This window comes from Protopterus annectens, chromosome 8.part0 (genome assembly GCF_019279795.1).
Source record: "Protopterus annectens isolate FY-2018-M chromosome 8.part0, PAN1.0, whole genome shotgun sequence".
Taxonomy (NCBI): Eukaryota; Metazoa; Chordata; order Ceratodontiformes; family Protopteridae; genus Protopterus; species Protopterus annectens.
The window spans coordinates 282,844,960-282,870,639 of record NC_056741.1 but is presented as its reverse complement, the minus strand read 5'-3'; the positions used below and the strand labels follow the sequence as shown (position 1 = coordinate 282,870,639).

Sequence of the window (25,680 nt, the reverse complement as noted above, 5' to 3'; positions counted from 1 at the left end):
AGTTGGCAACTCATCTCATGACGTAGGGATTTATCTTCAGGCTGGTGAGCTTGTCTATAATACCTGAGTGGGAAATGGTGTTGAAGGCCTTTGCGAGGTCTAGGTAGGCTGTGTGGGCCACCTTTCCCACATCTGTAGCCTTGGTGACTGTCTCAAAGAAGTCCACCAGGTTTAGATGGCATGATCTGCCCTTAACAAAGCCATACTAAGTAGGGTCCAGTGTTTGGAGGTTCCCAATGTCTCTGTTAATGAGATCATGATGATGCACTCCATAGCTTTACAGACCAAGCTAGTCAGGCTTATAGGGCGATAGTTCTCAGGGTCCATTGTGGATCCACCTCTGTGGAGCAGAATAACTGTTGCTGTGCACCACTCTGTGGGTATGTAACCTGTGGAGAGGCTGAGTTTAAACAGTGCGCTTAGGTGCAGGGTTAGTTCATCTGTGAGCTCGTGTAAGACGCAGCCTGGGACACTGTCTGGTCCCATTGATGCTGTGTTTTTGGCTTTGGAGAAGGCTGTTTTAATCTGAGTGTCTGTGATTTCAGAGGCACTACATTCTTCTGGTATAGTTATGGGCCCTTTTGGGGGTGAAAGGGAGGTGAAGTTTGCACTCAACCTGTCTGCCAGGATGTTGGCTATATCGGTCGGTTCAGTGTATTTTGTGTCATTCTGCGCTAACTCTGAGCAGATCTGAGAATTGTCACTTAGATTCTTGACATAGCTAAAGAATGCCTTGCGGTTATCTTTGGAGTCTATGGCAATTTTTCTTTCGAAGCTAGCCTTGGATGATTTTATGAGGGAATGTAGTTTCTTGCTGATACTGATCAGGGATGTCTTCCCTTCTTGGGATTTTACTCTTTTCTGTACTAGTTTCCTCCTTCTATTGTATAGCATGTTTATGGCAGGGGTCCACCAGACTGGTTTCCTTTTCTTGGAGGAGTGAGTCTTCGTTTTGTTTGAGATAGCACAATCCATGCATTCTTGTAGGTGCCTGTAGAGTGCATTAGTAAAGGATTTTGCAGCTTGGACAGCATTATCCTTTAGCATGGGGGCTTTGAAATTTCCCACATCGGTCTTAAGTAACATGAAGTTTGCTTTTGAAAAGTTTTTCACAGTGGTTTCTTTGACCGGGGGCGGTGACGGAATGTGGATATCCAGAGTGATTAGTTTAGGGTCAGATCTAACCAGCGAGGGGTTGACCTCCGGTGTGGAACACTGGTCGCCCATGTTGGTGATGACCAGGTCCAATATGTTGTCACCTCTGGTGGGAATGCTGACCAGTTGATCCAGGGCATTTGAGTTTATAAATTCTAGGAAATGTTGGGCAAGGGAATTTGTACTTCAGTAATTCTCCCAGTTAATGTTTGGGTTATTGAAGTCACCCAATATCAGGGTGTTTCGTAGGACCTTTATGTTTCCCAATGTTGTCAGGAATGCAGAGTGGGGGTCCTGGGATATGGTGAGTGATCTGTAGCAAGCTATAATTTGAATAGCAATTTTGCTGTTTGTTAGTTGCACGTGGATGATCTCTGAAGCATCGTGCTGTGCCTCTAACCTGGAGGTGTGGGTATCCTTGATGAATATGGATACTCCCTCATCGTTTGTATTTCAGTCCGGGTTTTGTGGCCAAAATGTATGGCATGAGTTGTAGCCTGGTGGTGCTGGGGTGCTCTCTAGAGCCTTAAACCAGGTTTCTGTTATTGCACATATATCAGTTTTCTCCATATTGAGGAATGCCTCAAGTGCATGCCTTTTAAGGTTTAGAGTTCTGGCATTAAGTAGCATTACCCTCAGTTTTTTGTTACTTGTGCTATTTACGGTGGTGGGTTTATCTTTTGAGCCTTGCCTAAAAAAGGCACTAGGGGGGTGGAAAGAGCCTTGGCCAGTATTCGAAAGCCTAAGTGTGACAGGTGCAAGCCTAGGCTTTTAGATGTTGGACAAACCATTATCAGCCCCTATAGTGCCTTTTTTAGGCACTGCCAAACAGACAAACCTTCTGACATAGAAAATCTACTCAGAATAAGCTAAAGGCATTACTGCTCAATGCTAGGAGTCTCAACAAGAAACTGCACACCCTGAAAGCACTCCACACCATGGAAAATGCTGGCCTCTGTGCATTTACTAAAACATGGTTCAAAGCCATGGAAAGCATGCTGGCAGTGCATGGCTGTAATGCCTTTCATACTTTCTGACCACCCTGTGCACACAAAGGGGCAAAGGGTGGAGGTGTATCCATCTATACAAAAGATAAACACACCTTAAGACTAGTCAAGCAATATGGCATGCCTGAGCTTATCCATGTCCTGCTAACCATAAGAAAAATCTATTACCATATCCTTGATAGCTACAGGCCCCCACCAGAAAACTCATACATCATACCTGAATTTACTAGACTCACTTACCATTCATCCTAATATCATACCCATGGGTGATTTCAACAACTCCTCCATTAACTGGAAAGTATATACAACCACTAACATTTAGGCTGAAAGATTTCTAGACTCTGTCAATGCAAATCCCCTCCAACAGCTTGTCTGCACTCCCACCAGGGGTACAAATATCCTAGACCTGGTACTCACAAATATGGGACAGCATTGCACCCCCCCCCCCCAAGTGTAATGTCCTCATTGGTTAGATCAAATCACAAAGTGGTTTCCTCTTGAAGTAAATATAAAACTAGAATCGCCACCTAAACCCAAAACTTTTAAGAACTTTTCTAAGACAAACTACCTCCTATTAACTGATGGCATAGCTAGTTTCCAAGCTCCCCCAAACCCAGAAAACATAAGCCCTTTATAACTATATAAACAACTGCATAGAAATGGCAGTATCAGACTAAAATAAGCCTAGGAAAAACTGCAAAAACACACCACCCTGGTAGACTCCAGGTATAAATAGGTTGTATGACAAACAAAAGAAAATCCTATTTGGAAGTAAGAGAAAAAGTGCACAACATAGCAAAAACTCCCTCATTAGTCTTAACAAGCAAATCAAGGTACTAGTCAAGTTTTCAAAAGCAAATATTGAGGCAAATAGTCTCCCAAGTTAAGGATAGCCATAGGGAAATTTTCAGTTATGCCTGCAATCTTAAGGGCAATACCCAACAATGTGTGAAATTATTTGTAGATAGCATCACCTATTGGCTGATAAAATTCACTTCAAGGTTTACCTACCCATCACCTCTGGTTACCCCCAAAGAAATACTCTCCACCATTCCTCTAGCAGCTATCACTAAGGAGTAGGTCACACAATTAGTGCCTGAATATTTGAACTGTATCTTACTGAAATTGGTTCACCTTGTTTGCTGTAGCATAGACTAGATCCAGGCCTGCTGAATCTAGCTTTTTTATATGCTTGTTGTTTGTTTGCTTGTTATTTCCCTGGAATGCTAATTCCACCTAATACGCGGCTTCTCAGCACTTCTGTGGATCACTAGTGATATCTGCATTGCTTACTGTACTTATTTCCTTGTTTCACTTGAAAGAAAGTTACTGTTTGTTGTTTTTGCATTTAAGTTACCTGTAACACATTGCACTTAAGTTACCTGGCACTTGCTCACTAAAGCAATTATATTAGTCAGCACTAAAAATTAAAAGCACTACACCCTCACTCCCCACTGGCCCTGGTTTTCAATTATTAAGGAATTCCCAATATTATTCTAGCATGTCCAAAGGTGAGTTGTCAATCTCCTCTCCGGTCCAGCTGGTGAATCTGGGAATCTTGAGGCAATGTTACAACTGCCTCATGTACACAGACAACCTTCTCCTCCTCCCAACAAATTCCAACACATGTGAGAGATGCAACCATATAGCCAAACTGGAGGCTAAGCTCTCTCAACTCAGTACTGGCATAACCAGTCAGGAGGAGAAGGAAACGACACTCACTACAATTCCAGTCTCACATAGACCTACCACGACAGCAAACCAAACATAATCACACAAAAACATACTCGGAGGCTCTAAATAAAGATCTGCTGAAGCAGCAGAGACCGCCAAAGCAGTCACCCAAGCAGCCACTACCCCAAAACAAAACACCTGCAACACATATCTCACAAAGCCAGTGTGCCGAACAGTCACAGCCCTTAATACTAAACAACACACCTGATACACTTGTAATAGGTGACTCTATCATCAGGCACACTGACGTCCCGCTCACCAGGCTGAACAAGTGAGGGTCACGGTGAGCAACCTGTCGGGTGCTAGGATCTGCCACATAACACAAGCACTCAGGTCACTCCAAGGCAAGTACAAATATGACTCAGTCATTGTCCATGCTGGTGTGAATGATCTGAGACGTACTCCCTGGACTACATGAAAAGAGACATAAAGGAGCTCTCTGAGCATGTAGCCCAGGCCGGTATGACCCTGACCTTGAGTAGCATCTTACCCTCACCAAGAATGATGCCACAGTATGAAGACAAGATGATCAATTTCAACAATTGGCTTAAGTACTGGTGTCATTCAAAGGGGATCCAATGCCTGTCAGCTTGGGATGATATGCTCGACAAGCCACAATGCTTCGCTAGGGACGGCTTGCACCTGTCACCCCTGGGCTTTTGGATATTGGCAAAGGCTCTTGTTACCCCATAGTGCCTTTTTAGGCAAGGCTCAAAAGACAAACCCACCTCCATAGGTATCACAAGGGATAAGAAACTAAGAGTAATGCCACTCAATGCCAGAAGTCTAAACCTCAAGATGCACGCACTGAAACTCTCCTTAGCATGGAGAACATCGATATCTGTGCAGTAACAGAAACCTGGTTCAGGGCTCCCGAGAGCACCCCAGCACTACCAGGTTATACCTCATACCATGCTTTTCGCCCCAAAACTTGGACCGAACCACTAAAGGAGGGGAGTATCAATATTCATCAAAGATACCCACACCTCCAGGTTGGTGGCAAAGCACAAGCATCAGAGACTATCCATGTGCAACTAAGAGTGGGTAAACTGCCTTCCAGTTTATAGCCTGCTACAGACCACTCCTCCCAAACCCAGGAACCCCACTCTGCCTTCCTGAGAACACTGGAAAATATGAAGGTCTCTCCAAACACCATTATATTGGGCGACTTCAACTACCCAAACATAGACTGGGAGCATTACTCTAGCTCCAACACCCTAGCCCAAAGGTTCCTAGAATTTATAAACTCAAATGCTATGGAACAACTTGTTACCACTCCCACAAGAGGGGAAATCATACTGGACCTGATCATCACAAACATGGGGACTCTATGCTCCAGACCAGAAGTGTATCCCTCACTGGTAAGATCAGACCATAAACTAATCTCACTGGATATTCACATCCCGATCCCACCCCCTGCCCAGAAAACCACAGTGAAAAACTTCTCTAAAGCAAATTTCACACTCCTCAAAACTGAGGTGGAATCCTTCAAAGCCCCCGGGCCTGTGGAAAATACGGCCCAGACCGCAGAATCCTTTATAAATGCATTCTATGAACACCTTCAAGAATGCATGGACCATGCGATCCCAAATAAAACCAAGACCCAATCCTCCAAAGGCAGACGTCCTGTCTGGTGGACCCCCAGTCATAAACAAACTATACAATAGAAGGAGGAAGCTACTAAATGATAGAGCAAAATCCCAATAAAGGGAAGGCATCACTGATCAGTATTAGCAAAAAACTATGGGCACACATAAAATTGTCTAAGGCCAGCTTAGAGAGAAAAATTGCACAGGACACTAAGGATAATCACAAGGCTTTCTTTAGTTATGTTAGGAACCTGGGTGGTAATTCCCAGATATGCTCAGAATTAGTCCAAAATGACAAAAAATACAACGAACCCACAGACATTGCCAACATCCTAGCTGACAGGTTCAGCACAAACTCCCCCCCCCTCCCCACCAAAAGGGAAAATATCTATCCCAGCAGAGTGCTACCCAACTGACATCTCAGATGCTCAGGTAAGAGCCGCCTCCAAAGCAAAAACACAGCATCAATGGGACCAGACGGTGTCCCGGCTGCCCCTACATGAACTCCAAGAAGAGCTAAACCCAAAAATAAAACTACTGTTCAATCTCAGCCTTACTACAGGATATGTGCCCAAAGAGTGGCGTGCAGCAACAGTGGTCCCTCTCCATAAAGGTGGTGCCTCAACGGATCCTGGAAACTATCGCCCATAAGCCTGACTAGCTTGGTCTGCAAAGCTATGGAAAGGATCATCATGGACCTCATAAATAAAGATATTGGGGACCTACAAACACTGGATCCTACCCAGTTTGGCTTTGTTAAGGGCAGATCCTGCCTCTTAAACCTGGTTGATTTCTTTGAAACAGTCACCAAGGCCATTGACGGGGGAAGGTGGTCCACACAGCCTACCTGGACCTCGCAAAGCCTTCGATACAATACCCCACTGGCATTATAGATAAGCTGACCAGCTTAAATATAAACCCCTATGTCACTAGATGGATTGCAAATTGGCTCAAGGACAGAACCCACATGGTTAGAATTGCTGGAGCCATGTCAGACTCCAAACCAGTTACAAGTGGTGTCCCACAAGGCTCAGTCCTGGGACCTCTCTTGTTCGGTATATATTTCTCGGAGGTACAGGCCAACACAGAAGGACTGTGGCTGACCAAGTTCGCAGATGACTGCAAACTGGGTGCCATAATCGACTCTCCAGCCGACACAAGCATCCTCCAAAAGGGCCTCATAGAAACAGACAACTGGTGCCAGAGCCATGGCCTCAAGCTAAATGCCAAAAGTGTATAGTCATCCCTTTGGCAAAAACAAAGTGCCCACAAATTACCACATAGGTGGTAATCCATTAAGTACAGAAGAAGTAATTAGGGACCTGGGGACCCAAGTTGATAGCAATCTCTCATTTGACAACCACATGGCCAAAGTGGTTAGAAAACATTTTATATATCCCACCTAATCATGAAGGGATTCACATCTAGATCAGGGACGCCATCGTGCCTCTTTACTCATCCCTCATCAGGCCCATAATTGAGTACAATGCCCCTTTGGGATGTACCTTACCAGACACCTGCAGCAACTGGAAAGACCCCAAAAGTACCTCACCAAGAGGATCAAAGGGCTCAAACAGATGCCATATGCTGCCCGGTTAAAGAAACTCCAGCTCTACTCAGTGGCATACCGCCTGTTCAGAGGCGATCTGTGCCTGACGATAAAGCCATGTCCAACCCGGAATTAATGGACATGCTGCACCTCAGAAAATCCAAATCCTATCAAGCTACGCCATGAGACTTGAACCTCAGCACTGAAATAAATAGGACATGCTGGAGGGACAGATTCATAACCCAGAGGCTCCCTTCACTCTGGAATAAAATCCCAGTCCAGGTTAGGCAGAGTCCCTCATTGACTCTGTTCAAGAGGAATCTTGATGAGTGGATGGGAGATCGTAGGTTTACCCCGGGTATCACTTCTGTGTCACTGTTAGACAGAGGCACAGTATACTAACCTCGGAAAAGGGCATAGCAAAATAAATTTAAAATGGGTGGTGAAAGCCAAACAAATTCTGGCTAGGCTTATAAATGCCCTAGGGCAGATAGTCTAGTATGAACCTATGAACCTATGAACTGTGCTTTTGAAAGTAAAAACATGACTAGGATTGGTCCTTATGATATCTCAGGATGCCTCTTAAATAGATTGAAACAGGGCCTATCAGGGCCACAAGAATCTCTATTTAATCACAGCCTCCAGACTGACTTTGTCCCTGTGGAATGGAAACCAGCAACAGTCATCCCTCTGCATAAAGGAGGACCATCAACAGACATGGGAAATTACAGATCTATAAGTCTGACTAGTCTTATATGCATGTCCATGGAAAGAATATTCATGGATCTGGTAAATAACAACATAGAAAACCTCCAAGCATTGGACACAACCCAGTTTGGCTTTGTCAAGGACATATCATGCCTACTCAATCTGGTAGACATTTTTGAGAAAGTCACTAGGGCCATGGATCATGGTAAAAAAGTGCATACTACCTACCTTGACCTGGCTAGGACTTTTGACACAATTCCTCACTCAGATATTATAGATAAATTCCCAAAACTGGGGATAAATCTCTACATTCCCAGATGGGTAGCCAAAAGGCATGTTGTTAGAGTGGATGAATCTAGATCTAGCAAGAGGCCAATTACTAGTAGTGTACCACAGTGTTCAGTGTTGGGACCTCTGCTGTTCAGAATATATTTCTCTGAACTAAAAAATAAGGTAGAAGGCCTTTGGCTGGGGGGCAATCATTGAATCCCCAGCAATGTAGATATACTTCAGAAGGGTATGGCTCGGACAATGATTGATGCCAGTTCCATCACCTAAAACTAAATGCAAAAAAATGCATAATTATTCTCTTTAGGAAGTCGAATACCCCTGCAAATTATAACATTAATAGCACACCACTAAGACTGGACTCAGAGGTGATAAATCTTGGTACACAGATAGATATTAGCCAGCAGGTTGACTGCCATGTGTCTACAGTGGTGAGGAAGTCCTTCTATGTAGCACAGCTTATAATTAAAGGCACAGCATCCAGATCTGATAAAGTTATAGTTCCACTGTACTCAGACCAATAATCGAGTACAATGCACCTTTTGTCATGTACTTAATCATGCACTTGCAACAGCTCATGTGGCCTCAGAGGTTTCGTACAAAAAAAATACAGGGTGTAATCAACATGTCCTATGTGGACATACTAAAAGCCCTATCCCTTTACTCTGGCTCTTATTGACTATTAAGGAGTGATTTATGCATAACCTACAAGGCACTCACAAATCCAGCCTTGATGAAATTGTAAACTGCAAAAGGGTCACCTGATCTTGGGATCTAAACCTGGTCTGTGACATGAACAAACATGCTGGAGAAGTAGATATGTGTTTCAGAGATTACTGCTCTGCAACAGGCTTCCTAGTCATGTAAAGCAGAGACCATCTCTTACCCCTCTTCAAACATAGTTTGGATTAATGGATGGGGAATCATAAATTCATTCCTGGGCTGTGCCCATGGTCCTTATAAACAGGTTCAGTCTGTAAAATACTCAAAGGCATAGGCATAAATCTATGCCACCCTCTAGCCTTATGGTCAAAAATCGGGTAAAATTTAGGTCATAATGGCTAGGCTTGTAAGGGTTCTTCAGCTGTTAGCCTAGTAATCTCCTATAAATCTGAACCTTTGAACAATATTCCATGTGGTGTAAGAATACATGAGTCTAAAGATGCAGTTTACTTGACTGCAGCCAGAAAGTATCATGTAATTTCTAATCTGTATACAGAACTATTGTGAAACTACCTCTCTCCCCCAGTGTAAGTACATTTCCTATCGGGCATATCCTAAATAAGGAATTAAAGAAAAGCACGTATAGAACAATGTATTGCATCAGAAGCCTTTCGTTGGTTAGCTAATAACATATCAATTACACATTAGTCTGGAGATCATTATATTCTTTTTATAGCTCACTTGGATTCTTTTCATTTTATGTGTTGAATGCTGGGACTTTTATATAACTTACACTGTGTCAAGTGTTTGTCTCTTAAAAATTAATCTAAACACCAAGGCTTACATTTTTAATGTCTGTCTCCATCCAAGACTGTGGTTCCTTTTCATTTTTCTTCTTGTTATACCCTTCTGTGTCCCTTCTTTTCTGCTTCTCAATCTGTTAACTCAAGAAATCTGAACAAAGACAAAAATGATGGGGGGATAAAGGCCAAAAAACAGGGACAGATTTTAAATATTGCTCTTATAAACTTAGATAGTTGCTAGAATAGCAGATTTTTTTGGGTAGCATACATTTCCTGATAGATAAGAAGTCTGAAACTCAAATGTATGTCATTATTTAGTAACTGTGAGGCAAAAATCCAGACATTCTGTCAAAATCTGTACAGTTTAGAAGAATGCTTCTTAAAAGTTTTAGGAAAAGTATGGGAAAAGGGGAAAGAAACACCAAGTGATTGTTATCTAGCATGAAACTTGATGCATTTGTTAAAGCACGTATTCAACATAGATTATTGTAGAAATCTAATACATTTGTTGGGATTGAATGAAATTAATTTACACTTCAGTGTGTCCAGGACATTCTTTTAAAGATGCACTGATACTGTGTGCTAAGTACTTTCATTGAGGAGGGCATTCTTAGCAAGGCCATTAAGCCCAAGCTGTCACTGAGCACATTTATTATGCCACTGCCTGCTAAAAGAGCCAGAATATTGGAGATATCTTAATATGAAATATTTGAACATAAACAGCTGGGGCAGAAATGGGGCTTAATCTCATCAAAAAAGTGTTTTAGTATCATATCCAGTATGATATATTGAGGGCTTTACTAGGGGCAACAGTGGAAGAAGAAAAAAAATTAGAAAAAATGCAAAGACACGACCCTTAACATGATAAGATGTTTCTAATCCTCTTCTTTTCTGTTATTTCTAGTGAGCTTGTATCTGGCTTGACAGTTCTTCCGAGATTGCTTTGAAAGAGTTACTTACGGCTTTGGATCACATGATGTGCAAAGTAGCCTTTCTAGTGATTGCTTTTTGCTGTACATTTTACTCGAGTTGGGCTATTTACCTGCCTTTACCTATAAGAGAAGGTCAGTACATTAGCCATTTTTTTCATTTTCACTTTCATTTTTCCTTTATTTGATAACATGGCAAAATTACTGAATTTTGCAGATCTTTTCAGGCAAAATCTACTTAACAAACAAGATTGAATGCAATTATTGCTAGAAACATCAGTGCAGACAATTAATCATCATTTTTTTAAGAAATGAGAAGAAAAGAAAATAGAGTACCTGTAGAAAACTCATACAGACTTAGTAAGAATTGTACAATAAACAGAGACAGTGGCAAGAGGTCAGGCTTGAACCTACTGCTGTGAGCCAGCAGCACTAACTGTTATACCACAGTACCATAATGCCACCCAGCCATTCGCTCCAATATTTATTAAAATAAATATTTCTCCAACAAAGATGACAGTTGTATAGCATTTTATGTATACTGGCTGAAATACTTTTCTCACCATCTGAAATGACTGATATTTCATTATGTTTGTAAATCTCATTGCACTTTATTGTATGATCAGCATGTCTTAACTTAGACTTGATGCTTTCAGTGTCTCATATCAGGACAACATTTTTTTAAAGAAAAAGACTTATCCGAAGTGATCAGTATTCAGACATACTACAGTATACTTGGTCTGTTAATCATTAGCTCCAACAAGACTTATGGTAATCCATCTTCAGTTTCTCTTCCCAAATCTAGATATCACCAACAATGCATAGTGTGGTTAATAAAGTTACTCTGCAGTATTTTACTAGTATAAATCAGACATTTTTGTTTACATAAAAATTTTAACACATTCTCTAACCTTGTCATTTAGTCCCTCATGTCTTCTTCATACTCATTCCTCATCACATGAGAATCATCAAATTACATTTCTGTTATTTGGTTATCTGAGGGGAAGAAGGGCTGGGATTCAATCTAAGACCAATCCCATGCCTTATATCCATTATCTTCTGGGATAGGTTTTAGATACCGTCAGCCCTGAGTAGGATAATGCATGCATCAGAAAATTAGTAAAACTGAAAGATCATCATAGTGATGACTGACTTGCCACAAGCCCATTTAACTAGGATGAGTAAACCTGTCTATTTTATAATGCTATTTTTCCTTGATGATTTTATAACCTAGTAGTTATAATAAAGACTGTATGCATGACTGCTCCTTATGCTTATGTCATTTAAAGGGCAAAACCCACCACAGAAAAATCAAAGTTCATTTGCCAGTCTAGCTGCAAATAGACTGATTAGTTTGATCATCACTCAGACATATTGTATTCCACATTGTATTAACATTTGATGTCCTCCTTAAAGCATATAAATAACTCATTATACTTGAAAAGAATGTGAAATATCGGCTATATTCCATAAGATGATTTTAATGTTTAACAGATTAGAAAAGTCAAAAACTTATGTTTTGTATTCTCATGTCATTTGCATTCTTATATCATACTACTGAACATCTGTGTAACAATGAAACAATATATCAGTGATTAAGGCTATAATGCCACCATGGTGCCATGTTTTGGATGATGTATTAAATGACTGCCCCATCTAAAGGGAGGGAGGAGCTAAGTCAAAACAAAGCTAGCATCTGGAATTGCTGCAGCTGCTGAATTTAACTCCCTATTTTATTCTTTTCCATAGTCTTTAATGGGAGCCCTTCATTTGTTCAAACTTTCAAATGTTCGAAACTCATATGGCCGACACCATATGAGCGAACATTTGAAAGGCTGACAAATGATAGCAGAGATCCCGCTACAGTGCGGGACTGGGAGATTCCCCTTTCCTGCACTGTAGTGCGATCTTGAAGTGAGAATATTTAAGTAACAGGGGATGTGGGGGGTGCAGGGGGCTTGGCCCCCTACATAACACAGTTTTACTGTGTTTACAGATAGGTAAATGGTGCTATTTCAGGATGTCGGTCTTTTGGAATGTTGATCATATATCTGAGTAGGTTTTGATAAATTATTTTGTGACAAATTTATCTGATTTTAGCATTCTTTTAGCAAATCTAATCTTTTTAGATGGATTTGATTTCCTGTGAAATGCCCTTTGTGAAATGGTTTTCTACACTGTAGAACATGACACACACACCACAGTTGTTTTCTTTCACCCATCTAGAATTTAAGACTAAAACTAATAAGCTTTCTAATTTTCTTCACAGTCTCAAGAACTTTTAACTAAATATATTAATTCCCTGGGTTCAAATGATACACGGCTTTGTTTAAAAAATAAAAGTAGGTAATAAGTTGAAATCTTTCCTTCAAAAAAGTAAACTTTACAATTAAACCAACAAAATAAGCACCTGGGTGATCTTTTCTCCAGCATCTGTATACTAAGATAATCAAAGGAAAAGGTGGTTTTATATCTAAGGTTTTTCGGAAAAAAAACTTTTACAACAGTTATCTACACTACAACAGTCACCATCCTGTATTTCAGAAGAAAGGGATCATTAAAGGCCAGGCCATTAGAATAGCCAGGATGACTTCTCTAAGGGAGAATGTTATTATGGAGTTTGGGTTTCTTAGGGAGATGTTTTTGGACAGGGGTTATCCTGGTGAATTCATTGATCCCATTCCTCATGAAGTTTTGGATGAGTGGGGTAAAAAATATCCACCACTTTTGGGGAGGGGGCTTATCACAAGTCCTAAGATGGGGACAGAGGTAGATAAACTGCTCTACAAATTCAAACTCAGGAACCCCACACAGCCTTCCTGAAGACACTGGAGGGTATAAATGTATCTCCAAACACCATCATATTGGGTGACTTCAACTACCCGAATATAGACTGGGAACATTACTCAAGCCCTAACTTTCTAGCCCAACGGTTCCTGGAGTTCATAAAATGCCATGGAACAGCTAAATATACTAGATCTCATTGTCACAAACATGGGGACAAAATGCTCCACAGAGATCTGATCATAAACTAATCTCACTGAAAATCCACATCCCCCACCCCAAACAAAAAGACCATAGTGAAGAACTTCTAAAGCAAACTTCACACTACTCAAGACTGGTGTGGTATCCTTCAAGGCCCCTGAGCCAGTGGAAACCACAACCCAAGCTGCAATGCCTTCTATGAACACCTCCAGGACTGCATGGATCAGGCAATCCCAAATAAAACCAAGACTCTTTCCACAAAGGGTAACGTCCAGTCTGGTGGACCCCAGCAAACTTTACAATAAGAGGAGAAAGCTATTACATGATAGAACAAAATCCATAAAAGGGAAGTCACCCTGATCATTATTAGTAAAAAATACGAGCACTCATAAAATCAACTAAGGCCATTGAGAGGGATTCAGGCCTTTTCAGCTATGTTAGGAACCTGGGTGGAAACTCCCAGATATGCTCAGAATTAGTCCAAATGATACAAAAATCACTGAAACAGCATCAATGGGACCGGATGGTGTCCCAGCTGTGGCAGCTGTTTAATCTCAGCCAAGCTTACAAGTCTAGTCTGCAAAGCTATGGAGAGGAATCATAATGGAGTTCATAAAAAAGATATAGGGGACTTGCAGACATTGGACCCGACCCAGTTTGGCTTTGTCAAGGGAAGATCATGCTTTTGAACTTGGTCGACTTCTTCAACAGTCACCAAGGCCATTGATGAAAAAAAACCATCTTAAATGTAAACCCATATGTCACAAGATGGGTTGCAACTGGCTTAAGGACAGAACCCACAGGGTTAGAGTTGTTTGGCGCTTCACTTATCAGACCAATGATTGAGTACGATGTATCTCACCCGACATCTCCTCACCAAAAGGATTGCCAGATTGAAGAAACTCCAGCTCGCTCAGAGGTGACATGTACAAGGCCATGTCCAACCCGAATTAATGGACATGCTCCACCTCCTCAAATCCAAATCCACCAAAACCACTAGGTCCATGTGAGGCAGAGCACCCCGCTGACTCTGTTCAAGAGAAATCTAGACCTGTGGATGGGAGATGGAATCATCTCTGTGTCACTGCTGGACAGAGGCACAACAAAAAAAATTTGGGCTAGGCTTATAAATGCCTTAGGGCAGATAGCCTAGTATAAACCTATGAACCTATGAACCTATAATGGAGCAAACATTGATTTCCAGCAAGCTTGTGTGGTCCAATATAGCTCCTTATATAAGGGAGTTAAGAATATTCTTAATAAAAACTGGAGTATTTTAGGACGAACTGTGAGTATATGAAACTCTAGGTACTCAACCTACCTTTTCTACTAAGATTGGTTCCAATTTAAAGACAATTTTGAAAAGGAAAAATGTTAAATTTGATAATAGGGACAAAATAAGTGGAACTAGACCTTGTGGAAGATGTCCTTATTGTCAATACATTTTAGTAACAAAATCCATCACCCTGGCTAACACAAACACCAGCACCCTTCTTTTCAGGAAAGGGAATTGTCTTTCGAGTAAGTTAGTTTATCTTGCCAAATGTAATTTCTGCACCTCATTTTATGTTGGGAAAATGGAGAGATTGTTTAAACCAGAATTTATGAACATCTATACGATGTCAAAAATAAAAACGAAACTAATGTCTTGTTCAGGCACAATTTAAATTGTGCAGGGTTTACTGGTTACAAATTTGCTATCCTGGACATGGTAGAAATAGACCTTAGAGGGGGTGACTGGCAAAACATCCTGTGTAAAAAGGAACTGGTATGGCAGCTGAGGTTAGCTGCCCACATTCCCCCAGGTTTAAATTACCATTTAAGTATCATGCCTATTTTAATAGAAAAAGCAGAACTAGTTTAGTCCCCACAATAAGCTTATGTTTTGCACTTGATTCAATGATGTTTTTGGTTTTAAACTTGCTTATTTATGATCCACTATTTAATATTTATGCGCTGTTTAATATTTATGTATTATTTAGCTTTAAATTCTATTGGATAGATTTTAACCAATCATTCTTGTGGGCTATGTATTTAAACTGGTATTTTTGTATGATCCAATGTTCTGAAGAAGTCAACTGTGGATTGACGAAAGCGCTAAACCTTTTGTTAATAAACTGCTGGAGAAAAAAACTTTTTGTTCATAAACTGCTGGAGAAAAACCTTTTGTTTATACACTGCTGGAGAAAAGATCACCCAGGTGCTTATTTTGTTGGTTCAGTAAGTTTTCTTATAAGTACTACACCACTTTTTGGTTCATTAAACATTACAATTAGATTTCTTTAAAGCATGTATAAACTGTAAGTGCTGTTAGACAAGCACTTGCAACGTGTTGGCTGAAAACTATTTGTTAAAAGATCTAAAACTTTAGACTGAGCAAATTAATGTAAATTCAGTAGTGGTGAAGTCATTGCAACATGGCTCAGGACTTATATTTATCTAAAGAGAATTTCATGCAAGAAAATAAAGTTTAGAGGGCAAAATCAAAGGGCTAAAGGAAAATGTGGAAGTTAAAATATTTAAATGCTTGGTGGCCAGTTTATCGATGCTCAGAAAGTTACCACTGGAAGTATGCCTATGTATTACAATGATAGATATCAGTTCCTGTTGGAAGCATGCCCACATCTTTTAATGGCAGTTTGACTTGCATTAGTATATGTATGCTTTTAACTGTCAATACATAATTACCATTGTGAATATTTTTTGCATAAGACTGTATTTACTAGCATTCTTCTATTAAATATCCAACAGATATTGCAATGTTTGTGCATACAGTCTTGTAAATATCCATGCTTTTATTAAAATTCTCATTTCATCATCAGGGCTACTTTCCATAGTTTTAAGAAAGTCTAACATGATATTATTGTTAAATGCCATCCTTATTTCTGTGCAGATCAACAATTCTACAAATGGTAATTATTTTAATTAGCTATTTTGGACCAGAGTCACTGCTGAAAAGAGTCTCTAGACCTCACAGTTAACAAGAGAATCATAAAATAAATAATTTATCTAACAAACTAAAAAACTAAAAGTAAAAATAAATGACACAAGGCAACACAGACTGGGAAAAAAAACTATTAATGCAAAACATATGCAAACAACTTCCACTGAAGAAAACCCTTTTAATAGAAAAATTAAGTGCATTCACCTTATTTAATTTCCTACACATGTAAATCTGGAAGTCAAATTTGTTGCAGGACATGCAAACTCTGTTATGATATTAAGGCTGTGAACCCTAACAATGTGTTATATAAACCCTCTATAACCTGTAAAAATGTTAAGAGATGTTTGCTTTTAATTATAAACAAATTGAATGATATGATAAGGAAAGGTGTGTGTGAAACTAGACTGGAGTACAATGAGTTATTATTCTAATGACATTTAAATGATACACAAAAAAAACAGGCTTGAATGATAATGTCTCCATTTCCTGTATTTTAAAAATGAGGTCAGCTAAGTATTATATTTTATTTTTTCAGATATATTTTGATTCTTTGATTATTTTATTGGCAGTTATTTGTAAAGATCTTGTGGATATATTGAGTGTTAGTGATCAAATGATTTTTCAAGTATTTAAGACACAGCTTTGAAAGGGTTTTTACATTCTGATGAAGTCTTTGGAAATTAAATAAAATGAAAGTACTTAATTTTTCAATTAAAAACTTTTTGGTGTCAGTCGTTTCTATGCTTCTTGGCTAAATAAATTATCTAGCTGCATACTGTTGCACTTCAAACCTAACAAATTCATGAATGCCTTGCTTTCATACTCATCTCATATGTTACCCTGATATGAGTTCAATTAGCAAATAACACATTGCTATGTGTAATATAATAAATTAATAGTCGGCTAGATAACCACTTATAAGATAGATTATTTGGTGCATGCACAAATACAAACACTCACACACATGCATACCAATTCTTTCTTTACTAAATAATTTCGTAGCCCTTTTTAGTATAGTGTGCCTCTAATATGAAGCAAGTTTTCTGATTATTTTCCCAGTCTTTTGGAGCCAACTTTCCCTCAGATGTCTTAGATGCTGCTGTATCATTAATATTTTTTTTTCATTTTGAGTTAAACAACATGCAATAAAAATTACATTACTTAAAGAGACTTACATTGGTAAAATGCACTTATATTTTGTCATTTTTTAAACAATATAAACAAAAAAGGGATGCATGTCATAACAATTTACATAAACATACATTATTTATACACAAACCATACAAAAACAATATTCTGTTGATGGAACCACATTATGAACAGCAGTGTGAAATTCCAGAATGCAATATTTAATAAACACATGCAAAAATGAAAAAAAAATTATAACATAACTCAAATGTAAGCAACAGCATACAGATCAATAACAATATAATCCAACCTGAATTAAGTGAACAAAAGATATGCAGTAGCTCCATTATTAATCAATATGAAAAATGAATTCCCAGCTTTGAGTAAAGTTAGAGGAATTAGTTATGAAGCTTGGGAGTTGTTTATCGAGTCTAATAGGTTTTTATACCTACTTTCAGAAAATGTCCCATGATGTATTTAGATTGAGTCAGTTACTTGCAGTGTAAATGGTAATCATTATATAAGAGATTATGGAAAGTATGCAAAATGCTAAATGTCCTAGATAAATCCAATGTCAGATTATCTGATGCTTTGAGATGGTATATTTTTCTTTTTTCTTTTTTGAAGTAGAGTATTCCTAGAATATGTTAAGTATGTCTGCTATATTAGTTTGACATGAAGAGTGGTAAGTGGTTAAGTTCAGAAAATAAGATATTTGGGGGTAAGATAATAAGTATGAATTATCATAAATTTTGCATATGAATGTTTTATGTGTTCCAAATATTTTTCTAAATGAACTCACCTTGCAATGCTATATCAATGTACAGTGAAAATATTTTACTGTGTATTTGAGTTTCCTGCTCACAAAGTAGGAATATGAAATTGCTTTTGTTTGATGGTAATGTTTTATACAGTTATTAGAAAGAATTTATTTTATATTGATCAATAATAGCTAAATAAAATGTAGATTTAACAGTTATACTAATAAAATGTACCATTTCTGAGTATCTCATCTACAGCAAGAAAACTATGCATAGTCCTGTAACATTAATGACATTATTAGTGATAAAATCTTATAGAATTTTACCTTTGCTCAGCATAGCTTAATTACAGTCAATTGGCTGAGGAAGAATATATATCTTCTACGTAAAGTCTTTTCAAAAAATGCTGATATACTGAAAGTAAAACCAATATAACATTTAAATTAGCTAAGAACTGCATACCCATAAATAGAATAGAAAGTGGATTACTATTATATGATAAAATAGTTGTATACCAAAGGCAGAGCCAAAGAGTTGCCAGCTAACCATTTTAAGTTATCTTTAATAGTTTGAGTAACATTTTCAATCTAGTCACTGGATAGGAGCTAGTCAGGCTTGGTAATGTGAGCCCCCAAATTGTTTATAAACTATTAGTCTTGAATAGGAAATTCTAACTGATATTGAAGAGCACATGCATTTTGAAATGTCAAAGGTTACCTTACATAAAATTTATACTAACAAAATTACTCTAAATAGCATGAAATAGCAAATAAAACAAAAATCTAAACTCATTGGTGATGGGAGCTGCAGTGGTTCCTGTTTATTAAAACATAGTTTTGTGGTGGTGGGAACCAAAGTTTGTATTTGATTCCTATTTTCAACAATGTATTTTTAAATATTTTCATTATTCACATGATATTGTTATGATTTGGACTGGGAACACCATTGAATTAGATGAGATAATTAGATATATGAATAGTAATGCAGAATTTTTGACATTTACCCACATGGTAGATGAGTGTGGAATTATTTTTTTTGGATGTTTCTATTTTTAGAAATGCTGTGAAAAGAAATATTAATGTACTAGTTTTAAAAAGACTCCTACTCTAATATTTTTTATACTACGCAGCATCCCCATTGGTGCAAGAAAAATGTGATTAAGGGACAGGTGATTAGATTACTGAGATTGATTTTTAATGATATAGTGTTTGATTCCAGTTAGGGGTGATTAAAATGTTCTTTGAATGAATGTATCCTCCATCCTTAGCAGAGGAAATGGCTATAAAAATTTCATATGAAAGGAAAGACAAGTACCAACATTTATAAGATTTTACAATGTCTCTTTAAAATCTAATAAACAAGAATGTGATTATACTAATGCAATGATAATGACTAATGATAAAGTGCATGACATTAGGGACATCTTGAGTAATAATTTGAGAGGAGTGTTTGATTCATTTATTCTTAAAAGTAGCTTGGGTGAAAAAACACTTATTGTTTATGAGACACTATGGAACTTGAAGTCTCACTTTGAGATCAATAAGGCATAAACATGTTTGTTAATTGATACAAAACAGAAATGTAGAAGTGTGATTCCTGTTCTCAGTTCAAGTTCATTAATGAGACAAGAAGTATCACAGTTGTTGATTACCTTAGAAAATTGCTATGCATGGGAGATGTGATTGTGATATGAATGTTATGTGTTATTTGGCATTTTGTCTTATCTGTTCAACATTCTATGCTGGAAAGACTGAACAGTCTTTTAGACTACAAATTTACTGGCATTGTTGTACCATTAGAAAGGGTGATACCAGGAACACTCTTAATAAACTTGCAAAGTTGTGTAAAAATGTTTAAAAAGTTTATATTTTTATCCTGGAGAAAGTTCTCATTAATAACAGGGGAGGTGACTGGGAATCCTTTTTGGAGTTTAGAGAACTCCATGACAGATTTTATTACATGCTAGTCAATCTGCAGGGATTAATAAAAAAAAAAAATCCATTAACAATGCATTGGTGCTTAAGGCAATATTTTGTTTAAAATGTGTTATTAATTTAGGGAATCACTTGCGTTACATAAATTTTTAGAGAATGTTATGCATTATTTGTAAAAACTACTTTTAACATGATAGGCATTAGTTGATTGGTGGCTGCAATAAATTAACGTATTTTAATATATATTTAAGGAGCAGGATGTATTGGTAAACTAATTCGGCTGAAGTTCCATTTTACAGTGAAAAGAAAGCATACAATTTAAATGTATTAATAAAGTGAACGGTAGAAAGCCAGCTTGTTTGGATTTTTGCAAAATTTAAATTGAAGTATGATGGCATGCAAACATGATTAGAGAATTGAATATTTGTCTTGATTATGAATATTTTGGGTAGAATATTTATGCCTGGACATTTTTTATGTCACATTCAGTAGTATGCCAACATTTTAAAATATTGCATTCATGTAGACACTATTTAGTGAGAACGGCATACATACGCAATTATGGTTGAGTTTAAGTTTGATCTCAATTCTGTTGAGATCACCTGGGTTTAGAAGTGTGCGGTCATCAAATAAAAGATATAACATTGACTTAGATTCAATTTATAATTAGAAACTTTTGAAAAAATAAATAGGTTTTTGTTAGAATTAGGGTATTCTCAGTAAATTCAGTATAGTACATTTAGGTAGAATAAGGCCTGAAAATATAGAATCAGACATGTATGCTTTCAGTTTCAGAGGAAGACGGTTTATTAGAAAGGAAGATAAGCATGAAATGTGCAGAAAATACAGAAATACAGAATGTTCCTTTCTTAAGGGAAATATACAATCTTGCCAGCTACAGAATGTTCCTTTCTCAAGGGAAAGATGTACATAGCAATGGAATGCTAGATAAAGAGGTACATGTAAGACCAGGCTTGGAAACCAAGATAACCAAGATTAAGGAGGTATGTAAAGCATTACAGGGTTTTGGTATTATTAAAATATACTTCGTATACAGTTAGGGAGGTTAGTTAGTTCAGCCTGACATACAAAAAAGATTAAATATCCAGTATTTTAGAAAGGAAGCTACAATGCACTCACTCGAGCCTAAGTACAGAAGACAAGTCAAATAAAGATTGTTTCAGTTTACATTATTCAGGACAATCAGAATATAAGTGTAGAAACTTTGGATATATTTATCAGCACTGTTATTACTAACCTTTATCCCAGCATTTCTACAGTTATTGTTTATCAACAGTGTTAATGAAGTCAGTATTTGGATATTGTGAGCATCTAATAAAGCCTTATTAAATGAACTACAGTGTTTGGAAAATTCATTCTGAAAGTACAAAACACTTGGACCATAAAAGAGAGACTGTCACCTGTTCATCATGAGTTTGATTAATTAACAGATAAAGACTTTTATTCCAGTCTCATTTCAGTTGTTTCCAGTTAATTCCAGTACTATACGGTCTCATCAATTATTTCAATGGTGACCCAGTAGGAAGGGGTAAAACAGTTAGTCCCAAAGCATGATAGCAACCTTACATCAGCAGACTACGTATGTTTTACAGAGAAAAACTACAGAACAGCAGTGTTTCATTTCAAGCAACCTTATCAGTGCTGCATGTACCTGTGTTCATTTGGAACACTTCTTCAGAACTTCAACAGATACAGATACAGCTGTACAGAGTAACCTTTTCAAGTACAGTTTCTAGTGCAGCAGCTAGCTTAACTTCAATGTTTCATTGACAGTTTACAGTGCTACTTTTTCCAGTCTATCAGTAATTGTTTCATAGTAAATGTTTCATAACAGATTTTTCAGCAGCACTTCAGTGTTTTCCAATACCTGAAGACTATGAACTCTATACAGAATAAGCCAGAAATGATGACACTACAGTTTCTCATTACAGAGCAGACCTTTCAGTAAGACAACACTAATATTCCAGATGTAAACTTCATACAAAAAACAGAGCAGACGGCCTCTACATACAGTAATTGGAGCTGTTAAACAAATTGCACGACACCAGTGTTTACTTCAGAAAAAGCCTCAAAGAACAACAGACCAGCACTAAATCAACAAACTTCAGCAGTGTTCATTAAGAACATAAAATACATTAGCCAGTTAACAGCTATCTCCACAAACTTTCAAGTTTCTAGTATGACATCACACATCAAAAAAAAAAAAGATTTAAAAGTTGCAGACAGCAGGGCACATTCTTCCAGAATCATAAAGTCATGTAAAACTTTATATGCACTTTTTAGTTAACAGCTCAAAAAAGTTTAAATTCATCAGTAAAAGTCATTTGCATACCTATTATTTAAACATGTCAAGTAATACTTCTACTGTTAGGACATAAGTAGATGTTTGGTTTAAAGTTAAAAACTGGATAAAGCAATCTAAAAACTGTGTTCTAGAAATGTTCTTTTAAAGAAAGGTTATTCTTTCAGGAATGTTAAATATTTCTAAACACAAAAGGGTTAAATCACAGAAGCAGGCTACAACAAAGGATTCACCTAAAGAGTCAGCTTCTATCAGTGTGGTTTCAGATTTAAATAACACAAATTCTTGTGTAAATGCTTCAGCACATACAATTCAACATACAGAGTTAAGTTGTAGTACAGTTTCAAATACAAATGTTCAGAATGTAATACATTCTTGTTTACATGTAATTTCAGGCACAAAGTTAAGTACCAATATGGTCAATACAGGCAAAAACATCATTGTACAAGCCAGTGCAAATATTACACTGAGGGAGGATAATATACAGACTTCATTGCAAACTACTGTTTCAGAGCAAAGTAAAGAAATAACACATTCCATAGCCAGAGTCAGTGTTGTTGCTAGTTCTATAACAAAGGATATTCAGCTCATCTATAATGGGTGTGGCAGTCCAGTACCAAAGCAGAGCATTTATCTGTCATTGTTTAAGGTTAAAAGAAATTACAATATTTCATTGTTTACAGAAAGCGTATGGAATTAGTCATTAGTTAAGATCGCAAATATTAAATAATGTTTTGTTAGTTTACAGAATGTAAAAGTCAATGCAACATTTTAAAAGTGACAGTACAGTCAAGAGTTCAAATCCTATGCATAAAAACAGTACATCATAAATATTATGTCAATAAAACCACAGGTTCAACTCTTACGTTATGAAGAATAGGCAAGTAAACTTCCAGAATCAAATCAGTTTAAATCTGGTAATAAATGTATTTAGGTAATCAGTATAAGATTTTATATATTTCACACAGAACTTGCAGTTTATCAAGCACATCAGATCAGATTACAGCCAGCTTAGCAAACTAAATTAAGGACAGTACTGTATGTGCGGTGGTGGTGCTGTGGTAGCGTTGTCGCCTCACAGTAAGACATTGTCCTGTTCAATTCTCAGCTAGAGCGTCTTCTCTGTGGAAACATGCATGCATGGGCATACCTTCATTGAAGGTTGTGCATCAGGGCCAGCAACTTGGCACATAAAAATCTACTGCCAATCATTAGCGGACCGGAATTCCGCTGTGGCGACCCCTAACTGGGAAAAGCCGAAAGACACAACAACAACTGTATGTCATAAGGCAGTGTAATGAAGATTAATTTAATGCATTTACAGTTTTTACTATTTATCCAAGAAAATTGTAGACAGTAATGATAAATTCTTGCAGCATTCAGTAGTACTAAAAAGTTAAATGCTAAAGAAATGGCTATGGTAGGACAGTGGGTGGAGTTTCACTCACAGAACAGTATGTTAAAATCTGAGTGTCATGAGAGTAAATGTAAGAAGTTCAACACTTAAGATTAATTTTATATAGGTGCAAAAATGCACAGTGTTAAATTACTACTTTAGTTTCCTTTAAGGTTGTCAGTTTGCTTACAGACTTGCAAGAGTTTGTTAGCAGCAAATGTTTATTTCATGCAGAAAAATGTAAATAAAGTCAGGGCAACAAGCAGTACTATCAGTTTATAATTGTTAAAGATGCAAATGTCGTTTTAAGGAACTGATACTAAATACAAACAAGAGCTTTAGCCACCCAGCCTTGCACAAGAAATTAAAAGAAGAGGTTTAAAAGGCCTAGCTATTAAAAATTACACTTCCTTTACCTCATCAGTGACTGGGACCATGCAGAGTAAAATTTGGCAAGAGCTGTGGTGCAGAAGCTGACTGTCTATGTGTTTCAGTTATTTCTTCAATGTTTGTTTCAATTTAAAATGTGTGAGTTATAGCAATTATGTGTGTTTTAAGTTATATAACAGTACTAGTTTCAGTTTATGTTTTTATATATGTTCAGGCAATGCTGACAAAAATATATTAATTGTTTAGTCTCCAGAATATAATAACAACAGATTTCAGTTTATTTTTATCTATGTTCAGGTAACACTGTCAAAATATTCTCATGATTTCAGACAATTGTACAACAGTACTAGTTTTCAGTTTATCTATGTTCAGACAATACTGCCAGGAACAGGTACTAATAGTTTGGTTTTCAGAATATAACATTTATCAGTTTTCAGTTATGCTTTAATCTGTGTTTAGGTAACAGTGGCAAAAGATATTCCTTTAGTATTAGTTTAGTTAGTTTCTAGAATATACACAATTATTTTAGATGTTCAGTATAAATATGCATTCATACTCAGTTATGTGTTCAGTATTGTACATTGCCGTCACATTTTGGACTATAAGAATAATATTCAGTTACTTCACATTATTCTGTCATTAGTTTTAAGGGTAAAGTAACAGAATTACATTATTCAGTCATTAGTTAAGGGTAAAGTGATGCAATTATTTGTAACAGGTGTATTACTTCATACATTTCTACTACATCATCCTTCACATTATTCAAGTGACAGAATTATTTATTACAGGCTTATTAAGATAAGTTATGTAAAGAATAGTTAGTATTAGGTATTGAATATACTCCAGGCATAACAGGGCAGGCTTAGTTTGATAATTAATTTACAGATTACAGTGCACTTTACATAATTATTATACATTAATCAGAAAATTAAAAGGACACTAACAAAAAATGCAAAGGTATAGACCTGAAATACAAAAGCATAGGTTTTAGTAAAATATTATAGCTTACAGGTATTCATAGAATATTTCAGACATAAATTTAGGAGGCAGGCATCTGTTATAGCACATAAAAGTTAAAAAGGTAAGTAGCGTTATTAGCAAATCTAGATGATTTATAGACACAAGTTAATACAATATAAAAAAGGTAAGTAGCATTATTAGCAAATCTAGATGAAAATTTAGAGACACAAGTTAATACAATATATGGTAATTATGCTTCAAGACCAATTATAAAGTTATCCCTTTAGTGCTGATTTCAGTTAGTCTTCAGAAAATAGCCAACATGTTTGATAGGCTATACAATAAACAAGAAAATGAATTAAACAGTACAATGTTTAAATATTTAAATCTATAAACAACAGGGGAAAGGTTTTATTTGCTATAGGGGAGATGCA

The 25,680-nt window shown here is 37.1% G+C and overlaps 1 protein-coding gene across 3 annotated transcripts in view; it reads left to right on the top strand.

Moving 5' to 3' along the window:
• HAPLN2 (hyaluronan and proteoglycan link protein 2) overlaps nucleotides 1–25,680 on the top strand; it is a 242,970-nt gene that overhangs the window by 106,268 nt on the left and 111,022 nt on the right. For all 3 annotated transcript variants that reach the window (XM_044079782.1, XM_044079783.1, XM_044079781.1), the window contains exon 2: nucleotides 10,401–10,560. In XM_044079782.1, the coding sequence (XP_043935717.1) occupies nucleotides 10,470–10,560 (91 nt within the window). In that variant the 5' untranslated portion in view covers nucleotides 10,401–10,469. The remainder of the gene's footprint in view (nucleotides 1–10,400; nucleotides 10,561–25,680) is intronic.